This window comes from Amblyraja radiata, chromosome 8 (genome assembly GCF_010909765.2).
Source record: "Amblyraja radiata isolate CabotCenter1 chromosome 8, sAmbRad1.1.pri, whole genome shotgun sequence".
NCBI classification, from domain to species: domain Eukaryota; kingdom Metazoa; phylum Chordata; class Chondrichthyes; order Rajiformes; family Rajidae; genus Amblyraja; species Amblyraja radiata.
This window is the reverse complement of record NC_045963.1, coordinates 43,240,755-43,262,939: the sequence shown is the minus strand read 5'-3', so window position 1 is coordinate 43,262,939 and position 22,185 is coordinate 43,240,755. Positions and strand designations below refer to the sequence as shown.

Below are 22,185 nucleotides of genomic sequence, written 5' to 3'. Positions count from 1 at the left end.
GCTGGTCGGTTGGGACACATTGAGCAAAGGGCCTGTTTCCATGTTGTATCAAACAAAAAAAATGTTTTTGCTCTGAAGAGGAACTGACACCAGCTCATGCATATATGAAATAATCTAAATATTCGGTCCAAAGTTCTCTCAATTTTTTTTCAGTTAAATTACCAGTGACTCTGTCAGTGGGCAACCACAGATCGTGGTAGGAAGTACAATCCAATGACTATGCATTCCCAGGTTTGGTCTCCACTGGATTATCAACTTCACTTGGGGCAGGGCAGGGAAAACAAGACTGGTTCCAGCATACCTGGACTGGAGTGAGGAAAAACAGAGAACATTCGCACTCGCGTGGACAGTAGCTGGAAAAGGGATTGCGGGAGTTATATCGTCAAACTTGGGGAACGGAATGATATGCATCGTGTTCAGGCAGATAAGATTTGTTTATCTTGGCATCGCGTTGGGCAGAGATTGGGTTAAAGGGCCCGTTCCTGTGACTGTTCTAAGTTTTATCTCAGCTAAACATTAATTTGGCACGAGCTGCACCCACTTGGACTAGATAATAGAACACATTCTGTCATCACAAACTCTTTTCCAGCAGGAATCAGTACTTGCAAAAATAGAAAAGGCTCTTATTTTTAAACAAAATACACGTCCTCAAATCTGAGCTATTTGACACAAACAACTAACAAGGATAATCTCCCCAGAGGTTTTGTTTGCAATTGTTTGAAATCATCTTCTGCAATGAACACTGATGGAGAATAAAGCAGCTTTTGTTTAGCATTAGCAGAACGGCTTGGACCACATGTTAATTAATTATATGCAAAAGAACTCCATAAGGAATAGGAGGACACAGGACCAAAGTTGTACCATTTAGTGCACCATACCATGTTAATCATTCAGCAAGATCACGGCTGATCTACCTTGGACTTCATTTCCCTACACAAGTCCCATGCCCCTAGATTATTCGTCTTTGTCACTCCCAGGGATCCACACCTAAGAAAAGCAATTCCATGTATTCATAACCATCTGTGTGAAGACCTCAGTCCAAAATGGCCAAACCATTCCCCAGAGATGATGCCCTTCTCTCACACATTTTATAAAGAAGCAACTATACTATCAAGCCCCTTCAAAATCTTGCATCAGTCAACAACACCACCTCTCACCTGGGAACATTGGCCTATTGGCAAATATTGATAATTCCTCAAAGCCAGTCCTACCATCCCACTTATCAATTTAGTAAACCTTTGATTGATTGGATCACTGACAAGCAGCCTAAAACTGCAGACCAATGTGATCTCACCACAGCTTTTTGCAGTTTGAACAAGACATTGTACTCTTGATCAAAACATTCCTGTGGCACAGACCAAACTGCCTTAACCCACTAAAAGTCAACCACCAGTGTTACTGAGAAGCTGAGAGATTTTCTATCTGCCATTCAAATGTTTATATTATTAGTTCAACAAGAAAACCAGCCAGACCACAGGTTTGTGACCATAGGATGAGCATACTTAAATCAGTAAAAGTGATCTCACACATCAATTGCAGTTCACTTTTCTGGAGACAAAACATTTGTATCACCTATAAACCGTATGCACAGATTTAAATGAATGATTAGTGGGAAAGGCAACTTCATCGCACAAGTCTCTTACCAGCAGTCCCAAGAGTACTGTTCACTTCACCAGGCATGGTCTGGGCAATATTCTTCAGCTTTACTGAACAACCAAAGTCCCCCAGTTTGATCTTACCTGATGAGGTGAGGAAAATATTGGCACCTAAAATAAAGAGAATTAAGTGAAGGATTGCTGAAATTTAAATGACTTAGTATTGTATTAGTGCATTTCATTACTAATAGCTCTAGAGCTGTATGAAAAGTTTTGGAAGGATGGATTATAGTTTTAAAAAATTAGAAATATAGTCAGGAACAATTGATAAGTTTCTGTAGATATACTGTATCAGCACTGCTGGAATCATTTACAAGCTCAAAACGTATTTTGCTGTTTAACAGTTTCTGTTTCTCTCAATGTCTGTATCCTGTCTTGATTAAAACTGATTAAAAACTCATTAAAACTTGACTCCAATACCCTTCTATTGTTCAAACGACACTTTAATTTAACAAGTTTTAACCATTCAGACGAATGAAGCTTGATATCTGTCATCATAAAACCAGCAATGTCAGATTGAAGTAAATTGGCCTTCAACAGTGTAGAGGAATCAAAAACAAGATGACATGCATTTGAGCTGAGAGCAAAGATTTAATAGGAACTTGAGAAGCAACTTTTTTACTTTGCGGATGGTGGGTAAAGTGAATGAGCTGGCAGAGGAGATAGTTGAGGCAGGTACTATAACAACATTTAAAAGGCACTTGGACACGAACATGGATAGGAAAGGTTCAAAGGGATATGGGCCAAATGCAGATGAATGGGCCGAGCTTAGATGGTGCATCTTGGTCAGCATGGACAAGTTGGGCTTAAGGGCCTGGTTTTGTGATGTATGACTAAGTGAAATATGACCACTGAATAAGCATGCAAAGATATCAGGGTTGAGGCATTGTAAACAATACATTACTACTAATAGCTCTAGAGTTGTGTGAAAAGTCTTGGCAGGTTGGACTATAGCTCTAAGACATTTTAGAATTACAGTCAGAAATAATTGATAGTGTCTGTAGATATTTTAGCACTGCTAGAATCAACCCCAATACATTCAGTCATGAGAAGGGTGCCGACCCGAAAAGTCACCATTCCATGTTCTCCAGAGATGCTGCCAAGATACTCCAGCACTTTATGTCCATCTTTGGTATAAACCAGCATCTGCTGTTTCTTTTTATTACATAAATATTTAGTATTTGCTGCATCTAGCACGGGTGGAACTGATTGAAGACAACAAATAAATTCTGCTCCTTGCATCTGTAGATTTGTGCTGAATGCAACACACCAAATGAACAACTCAGCCTTGACTAACTTGTTCTTGTGACAGCCAGATTCCTAATTGTTGTTTAGCAATAAAGCTCCAGATGATAGTTGATCATACTATTCATTTGATAGTAACTGCAAGCCTCCCAAATCGATGCTCTTACTTGGCAGGTAAAATGCAGCGTTGCAGAGGGCTGTCTTTTCATGAACATGAGGCACTTTATGGAGTCTGCCAGAGAAAATACGTGCACACAACGTAAGAAATAGCTCCACTTCTAATTCTTACAAGATTGGCAGATACAATTTCACAATAATGCCTGGAACCTGCGACACTCAGTATGTTTAAGTGAAACTCCTCGTCACACAGCAGAATTGCTGATTTAAATGTCCTCACCCTGATACAAGTTTTCTCTTCCTCACCACCAGTTTCAACCATGCACTGCATCAACTTTAATTTAGACAACTAATCTTGGCATCTTACTTTGATGATTCAGGTTTTTTTTAAGCAAGCGATACAGCATGGAAACAGACCGTTTGGCCCACTGAGTCCATAGCGAACATCACACTAAGTTCTATGTTATCCCATTTTCTCATCCACTCCCTACACACGAGGGGCAATTTACAGAGTCCAATTAACCTACAAACCCGCTCGTCTTTGGGATGTGGGAGGAAACCCACGCGGTCACAGGGAGAACGTGTGAACACACAAACACAGCACCCGAGATCGGGATCGATCCTGGGTCTCTGGTGCTGTGAGGCAGCAGGTCTACTACCAGCTGCACCACCTTAAAGTTTTTAAGTGCAAAATATTACTGTGAAATTCTTTTCGCATGCTGACTCCTGGCTTGGGGTAAAGCAAGTGCAATTATTAATTTAGGTTCGTTATATGTTAATAGAAAATATAATATATTAACCTTGGCATGTAAAAAAAACTCTTTCATGGTAATATTTTATACTAAAATGCCTGAATAGTGAAAGACGCCAAGATTAGTTGTCTAAACTAGAGCACATTTCAGTTCAGTGCTTCATGGTTAAATTGATGTGCACATTTCTTTTGAAATGCACAAATGAGAATGTATTTTAGAATCTGATCCAAACCAAAGGCCCCGTTAACACTGGCAGATACTGATCTTTAAACCACTAGCAGAAACTGGCTCACATAATCACCAATTTATCATCAGCAAGTTACTTTTGTGGTTTGTTTATTCCAGTTAAATCTCCAATAATGTCATCCCATTGGCCAATAATTGCACTAATTAAAATATCACAATGTAAGGAAGAATGTTTAAAATATAAACACCATGTAGAAAAGCAGCAGCTGAGATTAGCTTGCAATATTGCAAAAAAATCTTTTGTGCATGCATTACCCTTGATATCTCGGTGCACAATCCCATGTTCATGTAGCACATTGATAGCTGTGATGATCTGCTTGGTGTACAATCGAATGACGTGCTCCTGTAGACCAAGCCGAGCCACCTCTTCTAGGGTGCCTTCATCACAGTACTCCATGAAGATGTACATTTCTTCCTGAGACCAAGACAAAAAACAAGTTCAAAATGCATGGTGATTGTATTCAGTTTGGTTTAGATTATTGTCACGTGTACCTAGGTACAATGAAAAGCTTTTGTTGCATGCTAACCAGTCAGCGGAAAGACATGATTACAATGGAGCCAATCACAGTGTACAGATACACAATAAGGGAATAACGTTTAGTGCAAAGTAAAGCCAATAAAGTCAGATCAAAGATAGTCTGAATGAGGTGGTAGCCCTCTAGTTGGTGATATGATGGTTCAGTTGCCTGATAACAGTTGAGAAGAAACTGTCCCTGAATCTGGAGATGTGCATTTTCACACTTTTGTACCAATTGCCTGATGGGAGAGGGAAGGAGTGACCAGGGTGAGACTGGGCCTTGATTATGCTGCTGGTCTTGCCGAGGTAAGGTGCAGTGAACCATGACACTTGTCTGTTAATTCTAATGAGAAACAAACCAAAGAGGCCTACAAGGACACAACATGCTGCATGTTGTCCAAGAGTGTGAGAATATAAAAATACTGCCCTGAAAGGTGTAAACTGTAAGAGCTTTTCGTGGGGCCAACTCCTGTTTCAGCAGTGCCCTGAAATGTCAGTGGTAATTAACACAGAGAAACCGTTAAAATGAGTTCGGAACAGAAAAATAATTTCAATGGGCACTCATTATTTAGTTTACACGGTTCCAACATTTACAAAATAATCCAGTTTGTTGTTATTAAGGTCAGTTTGCCTGCGATTCGAGTATCTTCAATAATGTGTACGTGCTATGTGTAATGTGTAGTGCCACTTTAACCTGGAAACAGCTCATCTATCTCAGTCCCATGTTACAGGAATCACTCAGGTGAGGCAGGATCTGAACCTGACAATGCAGTTAGAAAGGCTTTTAATCTTTGATTGGTTGGCATTGAAATGGGACAGATTTATAAGGCAGAGAAAACTAGAACACCTTTAAAAGAAAATTCAGCAGAGAATCACTGTTCATTCACAGTTTAAGTTTGAGTTTAGTTTATTGTCATGTGTACAGAGGTACAGTGAGACTTTTGTTGCATGCCTATCAGTCAGCCGAAAGACAATACATGATTTACAATCAAGCTATCACAGTGTAGCGATAAGGAATGTTGCTGTTGGAGTAGAGATTTTTTTAAATGGAGCACTTGTAATGTGTGATTGCAGATCCACTTCTGTGACTAGCACACAAAGAGTCGCCTGGCTTGGGCGCCGACTCGTCCTGCACGAGCTCTCTTTTTTTCTCCAGAGTCTCACCTTGTTGAAGGTTTTGGAGACAATCATTAGAGACCCTCATTCAGCACACAAATCCCTAACGTCACCCAGCTTCCTCGCCAAACATGTCAGCTGATGCAACGCTTTGGTGCGTTGAACCAAGCCAAAGTGTCAACCTTCATTAAACAACCCAGGGAAAAGACTCACAATATACTGGAGTAACTCAGCAGGTCAGGTAGCATCTCTGGAGAAAAAGGGTGGATGGCGTTTCGGATAGAAACCTTTCTTCAGAAACCAACCCAAAACGTCACCCATCCATTTTTCTCCAGAGATGCTGCCTGACCCTCCAGTACTTTGTGTCTATCTTCGGTATAAACCAGCATCTCCAGTTCCTTTATTCACACCAGGAAAGAGACTGTAGGCTCAATTATTAGTTTAGCCAAGGTTCTTTTGACTATTGGTTAGTCCTGGACATTAACTGGAGCATCTTACATTTTTTATGTAAACATTTTCTGAATTGAGACAGCAAGTTTTAATCATTCAGTGGAAAGGCATTTCACTGAGAAAGCATTCCTTTAACAGCTCAATACTGATCAATGGAAGAGGGAATCAAAGTGTTCTCTGTAAAGAGGACGACAGAGGAAATGTTATTTAAATCAGTATGACTGGTGGGTATTTGGATTACTTACTCTGTGAAGTTCTACACCAAAATATCTAACCAGGTTTGGGTGTTTGATACCTTCAAAAATTTTCAATTCATCTGCTGTCTCCTTGATTGTTTTGTGATCATTTGGCTGGAATCTGATCTATAAAGGATGGAAAACCATAATCTTAGCATTCAAAGAAGAAAAAAAGTTGCATTTTACCAACAAACTATTTTCTTCAGTGTATTTTGTGCTGTAATGGAAATTGACACCAATAATTGGAGAAATAAAGATGGTCGGGGGATGGTGCAGAGACCATGGAGGGGCAATTCAGGATTGTGCAAGAGGCCAGCTTTGCAGAGGGTTTCAGAGGCTTCAGCAGCCGAGATACGGAGGGTGAAACCCAGAGAACAAAGACCTAATGTAAGGCAGGGAGCAAAGGGATCAGTGCATGATCTTGAACTGGTACATGTGGATGCTAGCAGCAGAGATTAGAATAAACTCAAGAGTACAGAGGCCAAGATGGGAAGCCAGCTAGGAGCATACATGTCAACACACGTGGGTGCAGCAGAGCAGCTGTGCACCGGATCCAGAGAACAGCCAGAGGACCCCAAAGGATTAGAAAAGTTGACATCATAGCAAAAGAATAAGGTGCTTTTAGGTTCCAGCTGGAAACAGATTTTTTCCTGTAATGTTTTCAATTCTCACACATTTCAGAAAATAGTAATTTCAATGCAGATTAATTGATGAGTCATAGCGTCATACAGCAACGAAACAAGACTTCTGGCCCAACTTGCTCAGGCTGACCAAGATGCTCCATCTACACTTCTTCCTCCTGCCCGCCTTTAAGCCATATCCCTCTAAACCTTTTCTATTCATGTACCAGTCCAAATATCCTCTGGCAGCTTGTTCCATATAGCCACCACCACAAACAGAATCCATTTCTTAGAGACGTTCGGACAGGCACATGGTTACGCAAGGAATGGAGGCATATGGATTATGTGCAGGCAGATAAGAGTTGGTCATGGCATCATGGACAGCAGAGACATTATGGGTCAAAGGGCCTGTTCCTGTGCTGGTAGACAAAAGTGCTGGAGAAACTCAGCGGGTGCAGCAGCATCTATGGAGCGAAGGAAATAGGCAACGTTTCGGGCCGAAACCCTTCTTCAGACTGTTCTATGTTAAAGCGTCAAGCAGGAATCTATATTTGAATATTTTCTGTATTTGCATGTTGTTATTTTGATCATTAAACAGCAGGTAGAGGAGTTTGTTTCTTCTGCGCTGATACATCCTATCCTAACTCAGCATACAAGAAACACTGTGTTTGCAGCCATTTTGAGAATACTTTCCCTAAATACAAAAGGCACTTACTTCCTTCATTGCCATTAGCTCTCCGGTGTCTATATTTATACACGTGTACACTTTTCCATACTGTCCTTCTCCTGCAGAAACAAAGTGTTGCCATTTAGTGAGCTTTCACCGAGAAAGAAGCTCCCATCATTACACAGATGCAGATTCCACCAAAGATGGAATATAATGGTCCCCTATCCCATTAGTGTGGAATGTCACCATTTTATTCAAAGCAAAACCAAAATATATTTAGTTTGACTTCCGGTTGGCGCCACGATGTGAGTGGAATCGCGCCATTGCAGCTCCGAAAAAAACTGAATTTAAAACGGGGGTAAAAGGGTCAAACAAACGCACTTACCACAGGAGATCGATTGCGAACGGCTCCGGCAGCGTTTAAAAGGTGCGTGACGTCATCAGGCGCGCGATTTTAAGAAGAAATTATGACCCAGCGCTCCCCCACCCCCACCGCTGGAAAAAAAGCTACGAGAAGGGAAACTGGCCTCAGCTCGGGTGCAACTGCTGCTTCTCAAGAAGATGTCTCACAGAGGAAAGCTGAAATGGAGGAACTTAAGACTACCATTCTAGGTGAGATAAAGAAGCAGAGGAAGGAGTATATGGAGGAGATAAAGAAGCAGAGGAAGGAGTATATGGAGGAGATAAAAAGTTTAAAAGCGGATATGCTGGTGTCTCACGAGAAAAATAAAGAAGATAAAGAAGACTTAATAAAACAAGTTATAACGACGGTAAAAAGTATGATGGATGAGTGGAAGGAAAAGGCTAATGCCGAGTTACAAACTCAAATTGAGGATGTAAAGGAAATAGCTGCTGGGATGGAAAGAAAGCTGGATGACAAGATAGATCCTACTATAATTTCGCTAGACCAACAAGGCGAAGCAATTAAAGAGCTAACTAAAATTGCTGAAGTGAATACTAAGGAGACCGAAAAACTCCGTGCCGAGAACAAACGCCTCTTAGAATTATTACATAAAACAAACGAGAAATGTATTGATCTGGAGGGACGCCAACGCCGTAAAAATTTGCGTATAGTTGGTCTGAGCGAAGGTCGTGAGGGGAGTCAAGATCCTCGAAAATTTGTTGCAAAACTTTTAATGGATATTTTGAATTTGGATCATGAACCCCTGTTGAGCCGTGCACATAGGGCTCTAAGACGGGCCCCTGGGATAGGTTCATCGCCCAGACAAATGATTGTAAAAGTGGCCTTTGACCATGTCTTCGATGAAATGATGAAGATAATAATAAAAAAGAGAAACCTGAAATACGAGGGAGACAACATCAGTATTTTTAGAGACTTCCCAGCAGAAGTGGCCAAGAAAAGAGCACTATTTAAAGAAACAAAAGGTATCCTGAGGAATGTACAGAATACTAAGAATCTGAGATATGGCTTGATGTACCCAGCAATACTGAGAGTAACTTATGATGACAAGGAATATCGTTTCGTTAAGCATACTGAAGCATTGAAATTCGCCCGAGGCATACAGCAGAAGCCAGAAGATGAAGAGAGAGAAGATGCGGAGGAAGAACCCGAGGGAGAAGGAGAGGACTGAACTTTTATCATCGACCTGTGGTTATGAAATACTCACTTAGAAGGAAGTGGAATAATGGGCATTTAGTAGTAGTTCTGTATTAATTATTAGAAAATATTTAATTATTCCATGATAATAGTATTACATATTATAGTATTAAATACAATTGATATTAGTAATTAGCAAATAGTAATATGAATAATAGAAATAATTACTAAGTACTAAGTATATAAAGTTAGTACCCCACCCCAATATATATAGCATTTGAGATAGGAGCTGGTATAATCAACATCTTTTTTTTATTAAAAAAACGGAAGTCTTTAGATTAATGGCCACGTTAGTGTGGCTTTCACCTTCACATACTACACACTATACAAGTGTAGTTTCTTTTTTTTCTGAGCACCCTATTAACACCTTTTACTTTTTTTTTATTATTGATATTTCTTATTGTTTTTGTTTTTTATTGATCTTATATTATATATTATTTGAATGTAGATGTGAAGGATATTGTGTATTTAGTTTAAGAAGACATAGATGTGGATTAAGGTGGAAAGAAATTCTCATTGGATTGATGTCCGGGTGCAACGGGGAGCTGGGTGAGTCAAGAAGGCTACTCCAAAAAAAGCCGCCCTAATAGTAAAATGCATGATATAAAGGTGAAGACTGGGGGTGATGGAGTAACCTTCTGCAGTTGGAATGTAAAAGGAATTAATGAACCAATTAAAAGGGGAAAGGTGTTAGCTCAGTTGAACAGATTGAAGACAGATGTCATTTTCCTTCAAGAGACTCATCTTAAAAAAGATGCTCAACATAGATTAACAGCTAAATGGATTTCTAAGGTGTATCATTCTACATTTATTCATAAATCTAGAGGAGTTGCAATAATTATTCGCAAAGGTATACCTTTCATACAAAGTTCTATTATAGAGGATAAAGAAGGCAGATATGTAATAATTACAGGGGAATTATATTCAAAAAAGGTAATTTTAATGAATATATATGCCCCTAATTTTGATAATCCATTATTTTTTAAGAAAATATTTAATAATATTCCTATATCCACTCAACACAATTTAATAATTGGAGGTGATTTAAATTGTACTTTAGATAATTATCTAGATAGATCATCCGCAAAAAGGAAAGCTGCCTCGAAATCAAGTAAATTCATAAATGCTTTTATCAATACATCTAATATTAAAGACATCTGGAGGTTAGATAATCCATCCGGACGAGAATATTCTTTTTTCTCGCCCGTACATGGAACCTATTCGAGGATAGATTATTTTTTAATAGATTCTAAATTACTTCCTTTTACGTATGATGCAAAATATCATAATATTATCATCTCGGATCATGCGCCATTAACATTTAAGATAAAATTAAAAGATATATCTAATAAAACTACTACCTGGAGATTTAACCCTCAGATATTAAAGGACAATGACTGTTGTAAATATGTGATGGATCAGATTAAATTATTTTTTGAAACTAATGATAATCCTGAAACTTCTCCATCACTATTTTGGGACACATTTAAGGCATTCATGCGTGGCGCAATAATATCCGCACAAGCACATCTCAATAAAGAAAATCGAAAAATAGAACAAAATTTAGAAAATGAGATAAAACGTCTAGATAATGAAAATATAAAACAGCCTTCCAAAGAGTTAAGTAATAAAATTGCATCAGTAAAATATAGATTAAATAAAATATATTCTAATCAAGTGATTAAACTTTTTCAACAAACTAAGCAAGTGTATTTTGAATTTGGAGATAAGCCACAAAAATTACTAGCACGACAGCTTAGAAAATTAGAAGATGAGAAGATGATACACGGAATTAGATCTGAGTATGGAAATATATTAATTACTCCAAAAGATATTAATGATAGATTTTTACAATATTATAAAAATCTTTATTCGTCAAAACTAACAGGACAAACAGATAGTATGGAAATATTTTTACAAGAATGTCAAATCAATAGCTTAGATCAGGAAGGTAGAGAATTGTTAAATGCTGAAATAACAGTAAAAGATATTATAGAATCAATTAGTTCGCTAAAGAACGGAAAAGCAGCGGGCCCAGATGGCCTGAGTGCAGAATTTTATAAAAAATTTCAAGATCTGATTTCCCCAAGATTACAAATAATGTATAGATATGCATATGACCAAGGAAAATTACCAGAATCTTTAAATGAATCCACAATTACACTCATCCCTAAAGTAGATAAGGATTTGGAAGATCCTGGATCATATAGAGCGATTGCCCTTTTAAATACAGACCAAAAAATATTAACTAAGGTCCTATCTAGGAGATTAAGTTTAGTGATCTCTAAATTAATACATTATGATCAAACAGGTTTTATCCCAAAACGTTACTCATCCCATAATCTCAGACGTTTGTTTAATATTATATATTCAAAAAGAATACGAGATACGGAACTAGCGGTTATATCACTAGATGCAGAAAAAGCGTTTGATCAGGTGGAATGGATGTATTTATTTAATATAATGGAAAAGTTTCAATTGGGGGATAGATTTTGTAAATGGGTAAGAATTTTATACTCGAATCCTATGGCAAGAATTTTGACTAACCAAATTTTATCAGCCAAATTCAAACTCTCTAGGGGATGCAGACAGGGATGTCCGTTATCACCCTTATTGTTCGCATTGGTGATAGAACCATTGGCGGAAAAAATTAGATCTGAACCTGAAATATATGGCTATAATACTGATACAACAATTAATAAAATTTCTTTATATGTTTTGATTTATATTACAAAACCGGAAATTAGTATTCCCAACCTGCTAAACATTATAACTAAGTTTGGTGCATTTTCTGGGTATAGGATTAATTGGGATAAAAGCGAGATTATGCCAATAACAGGAATAAATCTTAATACATTACAACAATACCCATTAAAAGTAGTTACAGACAAACTTAAATATTTAGGGATTAACGTAACTAAAACTCATAACTCATTAATAAAATCCAACTATCCTCAACTATTAGATAAACTTAGAAAAAATATTTTATATTGGAAAACACTGCCTATATCCATGATTGGTAGAATAAGTGCCATAAAGATGGTATTTCTACCGCAGTTGTTATATTTGTTTCAGGCTATTCCTTTTTTTCTTCCGAAAACTTTTTTTTAAAAAATTGATAATATTGTCAATAGCTTTATTTGGGATTATAAAAATCACAGAATAAATAAAAAACATCTATGCAAAGCTAAGATAAATGGAGGATTAGCACTTCCAAACTATTTATATTATTTTTGGGCTGTTCAGATTAAGAATATGAATTTCTGGTGGGTAAATATGGATCATGAACCGACATGGTTAAATATAGAAAAGGAGGACTGTCTACCTTTCAATGTAGGTTCGATAATTTTTGCACCAACGGAAGTACAAAAAAAATATTATAAAGACAACCTAATAATATATAATAATAGACGTATTTGGAAACAAATAGTTAAGACTCTACACTTGGATAATCTCTCATTTAGATTACCAATTATGAATAACCCATCGTTTAAACCTGCTATATTAGATGGGGGGTTTAAACAATGGGATGATTTAGGAATTACAAGGATAGAACACCTGTATAGAAAAGGAAAATTTCTTTTATTCCAGGAGTTACAAGATATTTATGGATTGTCTCCACAACATTTGTTTAGGTATTTACAAATTAGAGATTATATTAAATCCAATACACAAGATTATAAAAATAAAGAAGCAGGATTGTTAGATGAACTGTTTAATTTATATCCAAATACAGAAAAATTAATAGCCTATATATATAACATCATTTTGGATAAGGAGAATCCAATAACGGAAGTATATCGTCAAGCATGGGAAAATGAAATGGGATTGGCTATAACAAAAGAAAACTGGGAAGAAAGTCTACAACGAATACACCGGTGTTCATTAAACGCCAGACATATACTGATACAATTTAAAGTATTATATAGGTTACATTATTCGAAAACTAAATTAAATAGTATTTTTCCGAATCTCTCCGCTATTTGTGATAAGTGCAAGAAAGCAGAGGCAAATTTAATACATAGTTTCGTTACATGTCCTAAATTGAATTATTACTGGACAGAAATTTTTAAAGTTATTTCTGAAGTCATCAAAGTTAAATTGGACCCTAACCCAAAGCTAATAATATTTGGAATTCCGGATTTACATCTATCACTTACAGTAAATCAAAGAAATTTCTTTGATTACTGTTTAATAATTGGAAAAAAAATCATATTGAAATTTTGGAAGGGAACATTATCCCCCACAACCAAAATGTGGGCAACAGAGATGATGGAGACGTTACATCTGGAAAGAATTAGATTTGTCCTATTGGACAAGTATAATTCTTTTGAACAGATATGGTCTCCATATATACAGTATTTAGAGAAGTAGCTGTTCTTGGCAACACAGCTCGGCGTGCACCCTGCGGGATTTGGTGAGAATAATTCATTTTTATATTGGAATTAACATATATGTCTTTATTGATACTATCACTTGTAGTAGTGTTATTAATAATACATATTGTGGTTACTCAAATTTTTTTTTTTTCTTTTTTTTTTCGTTTCTCTTTTCTTTCTTATATATAATCAAATTATTATTTAATCACTCTCTTAATGATTTATAACTGTTCTATTCTTTCTCTATCATTATTTCTAAAAAAATAGTAGATAAGTATTACTAGTGTTTTACTTAATGCAAATTGAATTAATTTGATATAAAGTTGTTTGAAGCATTGTAATTGATTACCTTTAATAAAAAAATATATTATAAAATATATTTAGTTTACATGGACATCAACTTGACATTAATCAGGGAGTCTACACTAACTATTCATAGAACAATACAGCAATGGAACGTGCAGAACATGTAGTAGTAAGCCCCCCTCGGTCATGACTGACTATGGGTGATGCATCCTGGTCGGATGCAAGACTGGGAGATGTCATATGGAGGACAGGCAGTTGCCCATGCAGCACGTCCCCCCTCTCCACGTCGCTGATCGATCCAAAGGAACAGCAGGGCCGTTACAGTTTGACACCAGCGCCATCGCAGGAGCTGCCAGAGCGAGGTTGTAGACAACGACAAACTGCCTTAGGGGCTCCGACTCCGGATTTTCTTGAAGTTTACTCCTGGAGCCTTTTCCATGACTGTATATGGCCACAAGGCAGTGGAGGTTTTAAATCAGAGTTTTCCCTCTCCTAGATGGACTGCCTTCCCAGGCTGACGAGCCCCATTTGCCCAAGACTCGTGGGGGTGGGAGCGTCTACCTTCCCCTGCAGGTCTATAGCACCTGCCCATTGTCCAGATAACATGATTTAAAATCAAATTAATCTCATCTGCCCGCTCGTGATCCATTCCCTGCATGGCATCTTTCCTATAGCAGGGTGACCAAAACCGAACGTATAACTCCAAATGCAGCCAATGTGTTGTCCAACTGTAACATAACGCCCAAATTTCTATACACAATTCCCTGACTGATGAAGGCCAATGTACCAAAAGTTCAGTTCTTTCCCAATCAACTGCTTTAAGAGCAATTATTTTTGTTATATTATATAAGCATAAGGAAACCTTGGAATTATGCCAGCAGAACCAATAATTGTCTGATATATTGTTCGAATCCTACTGCCAATTATAATCGTCCTTGGAAATTACAGTAGTTTGACATGTGCTGAATTCACAGGGTCAATGCAGATTAAATGAACCAGCTGCTAATGGAACCAGCTTCTTCCTATCTGTGAAGTCTGGCAAGCTCAAGAGTCAAGAGTGTTTTATTGTCATATGTCCCGGACGGGACAATGAAACGCATGCCTCAGGAACGCCTGACGCATATCTACAGCCCAGTATCCCTCTGGCAAGAGAATCACAGGTCCGATAATGACCTTTATCAAGCCGCATCATGCGATAAAGCAAGAGTTTCGATTTCATCATCTTTAAAACACATGATAAATAGTGTCAAGCAACAGAACAAACTTAAATCTTGACATGCACGAGAATCTGCAGATGCTGGAACCCTGCGTAGAACACAAAGTGCTGGAATAACTCAATGGGTCAAGCAGCAGCTCTGAAAAACATGTATAGATGACGTATAATAAGATTTAATAGGAATCTAAGGGCAACCTTCGTACTCAGAGCGTGGTGAGTATATGGAATGAGCTGGCAGAAGAGGTAGTCAAGGCAGGTAGTATAACAGCATTTTAAATATGTATATTTGGACAGGTACATGGATAGGAAAGGTTTAGAGGTATATGGGCCAAACATGAGTAAATTGGACTAGCTCAGATGGGGCATGTTGGTTGACATGGATGAGTTGAGCCGAAGGGCCTGTTTCAATGCTGTAGACTGTGACCTGAAATGTCACCTATCCATGTTCTCCAGAGATGCTGCCTGACCTGCTGAGCTACCCCAGCACTTTGTGTTCTAAACTTATATCTTGGTTTAAACAAGTGCTATCCTAAAGAAATCAACTAAGTACGAGCAATCGATAGAGAAAAGTGAAAACAACTGGATGGTCTTGTATGTATTGAATGCAGGAAAGGCACATTGCTTTGAATAAATAGGTCAAACATTTAACCGGTTCTGATGAAGAATTCTACATATTATTCAACCCGCCTTGAATCCTCAGCATTCCTTATTGGCTTTGAAGCAAATTTAGGGTAGTCAGAATCTGCTTGACTAATTTTCTGGAATTTTTTGAGGTTGTAACCAGGATAATGGACAAGGGAGAGCCAGTGGATGTAGTGTACCTGGACTTTCAGAAAGCATTTGATAAGGTCCCACATAGGCGAATAGTGGGCAAAGACTAGAGCACATGGTATTGGGGGTAGAGTGCTGACCTGCAGAGAAAATTGGTTGGCGGACAGGGAACGAAGGGTAGGAATTAACGGGTCCCTTTCAGAATGTCAGGCAGTGACTAGTGGGGTACCACAAGGCTCGGTGCTGGGACCGCAGCAATTTACAATATATATTAATGATTTAGATGAAGGAATTAAAAGTAACATTAGCAAATTTGCAGATGACACAAAGCTGGGTGGCAGTGTGAACTGTGAAGAGGTTGCAGGGTGACTTGGACAGGTTGGGTGAGTGGGCAGAAGCAGTTTAATGTAGATAAATGTGAGGTTATTCACTTTGGTGGCAAAAACAGGAAGGCAGATTATTATCTAAATGGTGTCAAGTTGGGAAAAGGGGAAGCACAACGGTATCTGGGGGTCCTTGTTCATCAGTCATTGAAAGTAAGCATGCAGGTACAGCAGGCAGTGAAGAAAGCGAATGGCATGTTGGCCTTCATAACACGAGGAGTTGAGTATAGGAGCAAAGAGATCCTCCTGCAGTTGTACAGGGCCCTAGTGAGACCACACCAGGAGTATTGTGTGCAGTTTGTCTCCAAACTTGAGGAAGGACATTCTTGCTATTGAGGGAGTGCTGCGTAGGTTCACAAGGTTAATCCCCGGGATGGCGGGACTGTCATTTGTTGATTGATTGGAGCGGCTGGGCTTGTGTACTCTGGAATTTAGAAGGATGAGAGGATATCTGATTGAAACATATAAGATTATTAAGGGTTTGGACATGCTAGAGACAGGAAACGTGTTCACAATGTTGGGGGAGTCCAGAACCAGGGGCCATAGTTTAAGAATAAGTGGTAAGCCATTTTGAACGGAGATGAGGTAAAACGTTTTCACCCAGAGAGTTGTGAGTCTGTGGAATTCTCTGCCTCAGAGGGCGGTGGAGGCTGGTTCTCTAGATGCTTTCAAGAGAGAGTTAGATAGAGCTCTTAGGGATAGCGGAGTTAAGGGATATGGAGAGAAGGCAGGAACTGATTGTTGAATTGATCCATTATCACATTGAATGGCGGTGCTGGCTCGAAGGGCCGAATGGCCTACTCCTGCACCTATTATCATTGGATCATGTGCACAGATAGGAGTTGGTCTTGACATGATGTCAGCACAGTGGCCTGAAGGGCCAGTTTATGTGCTGTACTGTTCAATGATCTATCAGAGAGCTTGCACCATAACCACTGCTTGCATCCAAAGCCCAAGAGGAAAAGAAAAACAGATTGATAAGGTTTCTCCTGTAACACAAGTACTGCACATGAAGCTGTGCAACTTTAAACTTGGATTTTAAATCTTTAACTCCAAAGTTACCTATTTTGTTTCCTCTTTGCCATTTAAACGTCACTTTTCTTAATCCAACTTGCATGACATTGTCGTAAGATTTAGGAATGTCGCAAATTTGACCGATTATATTTTTTTGCTTCATTTGACAGTTCTGTTGCTCTTCAAAGGACTTGATGCACTTCCGTACAGCATCAATTCGACTCTGCTTGGCGGCTATGTCTGAGAAATAAAACAAACAAACCCTGAGATGGGAATGTACAACACACACATCAGGCAGAACAAGCAAGACCTTCCACCCTCCAACGAGGTGTTAGATATCGGTGGAATAAGCAATATCTCCCGAGTGAAATGCTGCTGTTCCTTTTACTGAATTACTTTATACTGACAATAAAGTATTCCATTCCATTTACTGCTTGTATTTTCAAGATTCATCTTCATGGGGAATAGGGCTTCCTCTCCCTGTTTGCAGCAGCATGAGGATAAAAGATAAATAAAGCAAAAAACAAGGAATCAAGGCCAAGGAAAAATACATTAGACTTTAGAGATACAGCGCGGAAACAGGCCCTTCAGCCCACCGAGTCCGCGCTGACCAGCGATCACCCCGTACACTAACACTATCCTACACACAAGGGACAATTTACAATTTTATTGAAGCCAATCAACCTACAAACTTGCACGTCTTTGAGTGTGGGAAGAAACTGAAGCACCCGGAGAAAACCCACACAGTCACAGGGAGAACGTACAAACACCATGCAGACAGCACCCGTAGTCAGGATCGAACCCGGGTCTCTGCGCTGTAACTCTGTGCCACTATCTCCTATCCAATTATCCAGCAACCATGATAATTTGGTATCTGGCTCTTCTCGGATCCATTGCGATATTCTTTTGGGCCCTGGTGAGTTTGAAAGGGCTTGGGAATTTATGTTTTCAACTCAAGCCCATTTCCAGATCTGCCTTTAAACTCACCAGGTTCACTGCAAAATGTATTATAGTTTAGTTCATGGAACAGGCCCTTCGGCCTATCGAGTTCACGCCGACCGTCGATCACCCATTCACACTCGTTGTATGTTATCCCAATTTCTCATCCACTCCCTATACACTGGTGGCACATTAGAGAGAAATTAAACTACAACTCCAAATGTCTTTGGGATTTGGGAGGAAACCGGAGCACCCGAAGGAAGTTTAAGTTAGTTTAGTTTATTGTCACGTGTACCAAAGTAAGGGTGAAAAGCTTTTGTTGCGTGCTAACCAGTCAGCAGAAATACATGATTACAATCAAGCCATCTACACTGTACAGTTACATGATAAGTGAATAACTTTTAATGCAAGATAAAGCCAGGAAGAACGTACAAACTCAACGCAGACAACACCCGAGGTCTCAGGCACCGTTCGACGGTGGCTTTACCAGCTGTGCCACCCTCGTACTGCGATAATATGCCTTAAAAAAAAGAGCAATTTAACACTAGGTTGGGGTATAAATAGGTGTGACACCCAATGGTTTGGGAAATCTGTCAGATCACCAGCCAAGTCCCTGGGTGCCAGACTGCCACTAAATGTAAATGACCTGCGCTCTGTAACCATCACTAAGCGTTTTGCAACAAAAGTTCATAAATGGGGCATCCTATAGTGATATAAATTGATTTATTTTGCTTTAAAAGATGTTGCAAAGAATACATGCTTTGATTGGGGTGGCACAGTGGCGCAGCAGTCAACCTGCTGCCTTACAGCACCAGAGATCCTTGTTCAATCCTGACCTCGGGTGCTGTCTGTATGAAGTTTATACGTTCTCCTTGTGAGTTTTCTCCAGGTGGTCCGGTTTCTTCCCACACTCCAAAGATGTGTGAGTTTGTAGGTTAATTGGCTTCAGTAGAAATATTGTAAATTGTCTATTGTGTAGGATGGTGCCAATTTACAGATCACTGGTCAGCGCAGACTCAGTGGGCTGAAGGCTGTGTTCCCATGTATCTCTAAAGTTTTCATGAAAGCACAGAAAGATACTGAATCCAAAAATTTGTAAATAGTTTATATCAAAGTCTTGAAATGTCACGGCGAGCATGATAACAGAAAAACCGCGATACCTTTAGACTGACTTAGCAGAGACCGGAGCTCCCAACTTCTCCGCACATTCACACCTGCATCCCCTTTAGGGTACGTGGGCTCTAGATAGGAAGAATAGTTTCAAAACAATTAGTTGCACAAATGCAAAGGATGGGTGGCAAAGCATTAGCAATTTTAGACAAACTAAAAGTATGTTTTCATCAGTTGTTCGGCTTTTGGATGACACCGTGTTGTGGAGAGACTCTCGTGTTTCATGGCACTCCTACACCATGGTGTACCCCTGTATTACTGTCATTCCCGTAAAGGAAATCACAAACCACTACCAAAAAATCTGAAGTTAGACACAAAGTGCTAGAGTAACTCAGCAGCTCAAGGCAGCATTTCCAGAGAAAAAGGAAGGGTGACGTTTCAGACCCGAAACATCACCCAAGCCCTTTTAAACTCACCAAGGCCCAAATCTCCAGAGACGTCGCCTGACCTGCTGAGTTACTCCAACACTTTGTGTCTATCTTCAGTAGAAACAAGCATGTGCAGTTCCTTTCTACACACCAAAAATCTGAGGTATACTATAAAAATTCCCTCTTACAGAATGTGTGTGTTAATTTTTATTTTATTTAAGGCTCACATTTCTTGGTGTATGAACAGATAATGTGGATTTGCATAATGGGAAATTAGATATGGACTGTTTTAGAACCTAAGACAGTACAGTACAAGGATAGATCTTTTGGCCCACAGTGTCTGTGCTGAACATGATCCCAAGACCCATTCTTATCTGCCTGCACATAATCCATATCCACGTGTTAAGCAAAAAGTCTCTTAAACACCAATTGTGTCAGCTTCCACCACCACTGGCACCACATTGCAGGCATTCACCACCCTCTGCATAAAAACTTGCTCCGCACATCGCCTTTAAACACTTTTTCAGAATGTAAACTCTACCCTTCCTCCCACCCCCTTGAGTAACACGGGGGTTTTTAATTCCTCCAGATTCAGGAACAGTTTCTTCCCAACTGTTATCAGGCAACTGAACCATCGTACCAACAACTAGAGAGTTATCCTGAGCTGCTTTCTACCTCATTATAAACCCTTAGACTATCTTTGATCGGACTTTACTGGAGTTTCTCTTGCACTAAACTTTATTGACGTTATATCCCTTTATCATGTATCTGTACACTGTGGATGGCTTGTTTGTAATTATGTATTGTCCTTCGGTTGACTAGTTAGCACACCACAAAAGCTTTACACTATAACTCGGTACACGTGACAATAAACTAAACTCAATTCAGGGACAGGAGAAGGCTGAGAGAATTGGTGAGGAAGTCAGCAGCAGCATAATGTTGTTTTTGGTTCAGACTGTGGAAGTGTAGAATGTAGAATGGAAACCGGAGGGAGCCCCCAGGGTGGTAATGTGAGTAACGTAGCAATTGCACACAATTCCCAGCTACAAGGGGAGAGATGTAAGCGGAACAAGATACAGACGGTGACACACAGTTGGGCAATCAAGGGGTGGGACTGAGGAGATTGATGCAGTCAGCATTGTCAAGGGCTGTGGGCAGGTCACAAAGATTGAGAGATATTGTTACCATAGACACATTGTGCTTAGTAATCTCCCACAAGGACAGGAGCCCTGCGCAAGGCTTCAACATGAGGTTGGTGGAAAGATGGCCACGATTTTCGAGGAAACGGTAAAACAAGATGACAAATAGGACAACAAAGGTCACGTGTGGTTCTTTTCAGCAAAGGGATGACAATGTGGGGAAGGGTCCAGAGGTTTACAAGAATGATCCCAAGATTGATTGGGTTAACTTATGACGGGCGTTTGACGGCATTGGGCCTGCACTTGCTGGAGTTTAAAAGGATGAGGGGACACATTGAAACTTATTGAATAGTGAAAGGCCTGGATAGAGTGGATGTGGAGAGGATGTTTCCACTAGTGGGTAGGTCTAGGACCAGAGGCCATAACCTCAGAACAAAAGGACGTAACTTTAGAAAGGAGATGAGGAGGAACTTCTTTAGTCAGAGGGTGATGAATCTGTGGAATTCATTGACACAGACAGCCATGGAGGTGAAATCAATGGGTATTTTTAAGGAGCAGATTGACAGATTCTTGATTTGTAAGGGTGTTCGGGGGTTATGGGGAGAAGGCAGGATAATGGGGTTGGGAGGGAAAGATAGATCAGCCATAATTGAATGACAGAGCTGGCTTGATGGGCCAAATTGCCTAATTGTGTTCCTATAATTTATGAATTTATAAAGTTTAGCTGGCTTGAGACAAGAGCAGTGCAGAAACATCTGGCGGGTCAGGCAGCAATTGTGGAGGGAGAAACAGGGTTAACGTTTCAAGTCGATGACTTTCCCACTGTTTCTCTCTCTACAGATGTAGATACAGATCAGGTATCTCCAGAATTCTCTCCTTTAATTTAACATTCCCAGTAATCCCTTGTCTTTTTGCTTTTCAACGAAACAGAGCTAGGAAGAGAAGCTGGGCAGCTTGATGTTTGGGAAATTCTAGTTCAAAGGAGGTCATCTTATAGATGAGGTCATCTTACAGGAGGTCATCTTATAGATGAGCTCAAGAAAGCAGGGGGAAGGAGGGGGGTTGGGTGAGGGGAAACAAGGGTAAAAGAGGAGAAAAAGCGTGAGAAAGTGTGAAGCTCATCCTAATCTTGAACCACTGCCTTAGAGCAGGGGTCTCCAAACTATGGCCCACGGGCCAAATCCGGCCCGCCACGAGATTTTATCCGGCCCGCCACGAGATTTTATCCGGCCCGCAGCAAGCTCTAAACACGTTCCGTGCA

General features: G+C 39.5%; 1 protein-coding gene across 4 annotated transcripts in view; it reads right to left on the bottom strand.

Annotated features, from left to right (window-relative positions):
- Positions 1-22,185, bottom strand: part of map3k4 (mitogen-activated protein kinase kinase kinase 4) — a 168,012-nt gene that overhangs the window by 6,000 nt on the left and 139,827 nt on the right. For all 4 annotated transcript variants that reach the window (XM_033025715.1, XM_033025714.1, XM_033025716.1 and 1 more), the window contains 6 exons: positions 19,408-19,488; positions 17,357-17,548; positions 7,670-7,740; positions 6,344-6,460; positions 4,271-4,430; positions 1,644-1,766 (listed from right to left, as the gene is read on the bottom strand). In XM_033025715.1, coding sequence (XP_032881606.1) covers positions 1,644-1,766; positions 4,271-4,430; positions 6,344-6,460; positions 7,670-7,740; positions 17,357-17,548; positions 19,408-19,488 — 744 coding nt within the window. The remainder of the gene's footprint in view (positions 1-1,643; positions 1,767-4,270; positions 4,431-6,343; positions 6,461-7,669; positions 7,741-17,356; positions 17,549-19,407; positions 19,489-22,185) is intronic.